Source organism: Limulus polyphemus, unplaced genomic scaffold, assembly GCF_000517525.1.
Source record: "Limulus polyphemus unplaced genomic scaffold, Limulus_polyphemus-2.1.2 Scaffold2048, whole genome shotgun sequence".
NCBI lineage: Eukaryota > Metazoa > Arthropoda > Merostomata > Xiphosura > Limulidae > Limulus > Limulus polyphemus.
In genome coordinates this window covers 172,036-175,590 of record NW_013667658.1, presented here as the reverse complement: position 1 = coordinate 175,590, position 3,555 = coordinate 172,036, and the positions used below count along the sequence as shown (strand labels likewise).

General features: G+C 30.5%; 1 protein-coding gene across 2 annotated transcripts in view; it reads left to right on the top strand.

Annotated features, from left to right (window-relative positions):
* LOC106465777 (p53 and DNA damage-regulated protein 1-like) overlaps positions 1 to 2,317 on the top strand; it is a 25,058-nt gene extending 22,741 nt beyond the window's left edge. For both annotated transcript variants that reach the window (XM_013926012.2, XM_022393713.1), the window contains exon 4: positions 1,984 to 2,317. In XM_013926012.2, the coding sequence (XP_013781466.1) occupies positions 1,984 to 2,153 (170 nt within the window). In that variant the 3' untranslated portion in view covers positions 2,154 to 2,317. The remainder of the gene's footprint in view (positions 1 to 1,983) is intronic.
* Positions 2,318 to 3,555: the final 1,238 nt, after the last annotated feature.

Below are 3,555 nucleotides of genomic sequence, written 5' to 3'. Positions count from 1 at the left end.
ATTGGTAATACTGATTTATATCTCAAATCAAGCATCTACAACTAGGAAATTGGTAATACTGATTTATATCTCAAATCAAGCATCTACAACTAGGAAATTGGTAATACTGACTTATATCTCAAATCAAGCATCTACAACTAGGAAATTGGTTATTTGAGATATAAATCAGTATTTTGTAGATGCTTGATTTGAGATATAAATCAGTATTACCAATTTCCTAGTTGTAGATGCTTGACCAATTTCCTAGAATACTGATTTATATATCAAATCAAGCATCTACATCCTCTCTTTTTGTTCTACTTTGTAAGTAGAAAGCATGTTGGTCATGTTGTCTTCTTTAGTTGGCATTTCACACACTGACTTCTGTCCTTCACAGCTTTCCTCTGTTTTTTCAGCAGAAGAAAATCTAAAATAATCTCAGATTTGAAGTTTAGTATTTCTTTCTCACCAATACAGACTTTATTCGCACCTACATAACTAAACCCGAACAATGTGACAATACCTAACATATTTGTGTGAGGCCTTTTATAAACAATTATTAACACAACTCAGTTGTTTAGAAACAACAGTTATTAGACAAATTCAGAACCAAAAATATGATTTATTTTCACATAGCAAGCTTTCTATTTTATTTTTAACATACACTTTATTTTACTATACAAATAAAAATAACAAGAAATTCTTTCTGATGAAAGTAAAATGTCATGAATCTACTATAAATACAAAGTTAAAACTAAAAAATACCATAAAGTACAATATCGTTGATTGTTTCTCACTGATGCATAGTTAGATCTTTCTTTATTGTGGAAAAGCACATGGAAACATGAGTATTTTATTAAGGAATTTAAATAAGATGCCAAATGTTATATATACGATGGAGACCAGATATCCTGGTTTTTCGAATATTGTTTTGGTGTCCCAATAGACTAAATGTCTCGGTTTTCATTTTTGTCAGTTGTCAAAATAATGTGCTTATTCTTCTTAATATTATATATAGTAGTAATATTTAGTAAGTAGGTTGAATAATATGGGTGTTGGGCTAAGGATTCTTCTACAGTAGGTGTCTGTGACTTGTTGGCAATAAATTCAAAAGTAAACAAATGGCACGCACTCCACTTGTTTTCAAAATAATATATATATATATATGATTTTCACCTGCCAAAACAAAAACAATTGAATATGAATGGTAGGTGTTGTTCACAGTTGATGTTTGATTTTCAAGTCATGAAGCTTTTATTTAAAATAACTTAAGGGTGAATATGATTGACATTTCCTCAGAATTGTATGACTTACCCTGGCCAACAAGAAGTTGTTCATAAAAGCTGGTTCATTACAAAGGTATATGTAGCAGCAATAATCTAAGGAAAAATATCATTTACACATGGTGATATTTATTACTTGCATAATTAATTGCTTATAATTTTCCTAAAATGTGGATTCCAGTTTTAAGGTTGTCAGCTGGTCACCCTAGATGTGGTTTTCCCAAACTGGGAGCTACACGTGAGTGAAGTGTAAGGTGGGCCATAATACATACATAAGACTGTTAAGATACTTAGTATCTATAGATTCACTGGATTGGAGGAATCAGACAGGGTGTGGAATGTTTTGGGGGCCTTGTGTCGAGAACTTTGGATTTCTTGCCTTAGTTGACTTTGAATCTTTTGTACATGCAACAAGCCATGCGGTGGACATAATTATAAACAAACATCATTGTTTTGGCTCAAAAATGAAAGATTACAACAAGTATAAGTATTATTTGACATATTTTTGTACTATGATAAAACTTATAATTAGTTTTTGTGATAAATGATAATTTTTCTGTTTGATAATAACAATCATCATAAATACCACCATATCACTTATTCCTGATGTGGTGTATTTGTGTATATTTTTATAGTAAATGAATTAAGTATATCTGATTTTTAAAAATTATTTATGCAATCTTTTAAAATTGCTTTTAAAGTTACATTTAAATGTTTCCAGACCAAGCAAAGTTAGAGAAAGAAGTCACAAACCTTCGAAATGGATTGAAACATAAAATTAGCAAGTTAAGAGAGTTAGAAGGAAAATCAGAACTTAGTGGATTCAGTCTTCAGCCTCTTTCCAGAGAAGAAATGTGTGCAGTGGAACAATTTATGAAACCTTGTAGATAAAAGAAGCCATTATAAATACTTTATTGTGATTAAAAACTTTATGCTGCAACTCTATAGAGACTGAAGATTATCTGGTTACATCTTTTTAAAAGTTTAAGTATAAATTTGATGGAGATATATCATTGGCAATACTGTAAGATAATAAAGACAGATTCAGATTACAATTTTGATGTGTAATGATTCATTAATCCTTAACAATTGTTCATTATTAGCACAGCTGACCATTTTGAAGTGGCTATTTTGCTCCCAGTGTCACAACCTAAGGTACTGGTCAAATACTTTCTGTAAAACCAGATACACCAAATATACATACACAAATCAAAGCCAAAATGTTTGCAGTGAGACTTAAAACAAAAACAAGAATCAATTAGGGGTTAGGAGTTGAGTGCCTAAACCCACAACATCTCAACTTCTGCCTTTCACTGTTCTGCAGCCACTCGTGGAAAGGCAGTCACTCCCAAACTTTAGGCAAAAAAAAAGCCTTATAATAGAAGAAAACCACCCTATATTTCTACAATTTTAAGTCTCCCAATCTCCACCCCTTTCAAAGAGTATTAATAAATGATGATAAATAAAACAATCAACCCAATATTTAGATACAAAAATAACCTATGTCTAAAGATTAGGGGTAACTGGCTGCAAACAAGTGAAAGACAGTAGGAATTGAGACATTGTGAGGTTAAGCACTTAACTCTTAACCCCTGATTAATTCTTTGTGGCTGGATTTGGATCATGTCTGATAGATAGAATATCCCCAATGCTTTTGAGAGCTATAACCACAGACATTTTTCATTATGATGTATAGTAATGACAAAGAGTGGTAATGGATAATTTTTTTCTTTTCAAGTCTGTTGTGCCACAATATTGTTATATAGTACTGATTTGATCACCTATTTATAATTAATGTAATTTATGGTATTAAAACTACTGATTTTAATATATAGGTAAAAATAAAATCATAAAGCATTAACAAGTCCAAAATTAATAAACTTTATTACTTTTAAAAGGAAAAGAAACTATTCTGGTGAAGGACTGTTAAGTATCATGGGTCTGCTGATGATTAAAACACTGTCACATGTTACACTAAGGTGAATTGTGCTTTTCACTTTTGCTGCTTCTGTCATAGTGAATTCATTCAATAAATTTGTAACTCTAACTCTTAAAGTATTTGTTTAATATTTTTTGAAATAATTTAAAAGCAATATATTAATACTTGTATTTGTATCTCTGAAATATGGGTTATTCTCAAGTCACTTTAATGACTTCGATTTTTAGTTATGTTTGTTCTTTAAAAAAAATCAGTAGGTTGTGGCTGGTTTCTAAGTCATAATCTTAGGAGAGTTAAAAATTTGCTAGTTTAGAAAAAACATTTTCTACTATGCAATCTTCTGTCTTGCCAGAT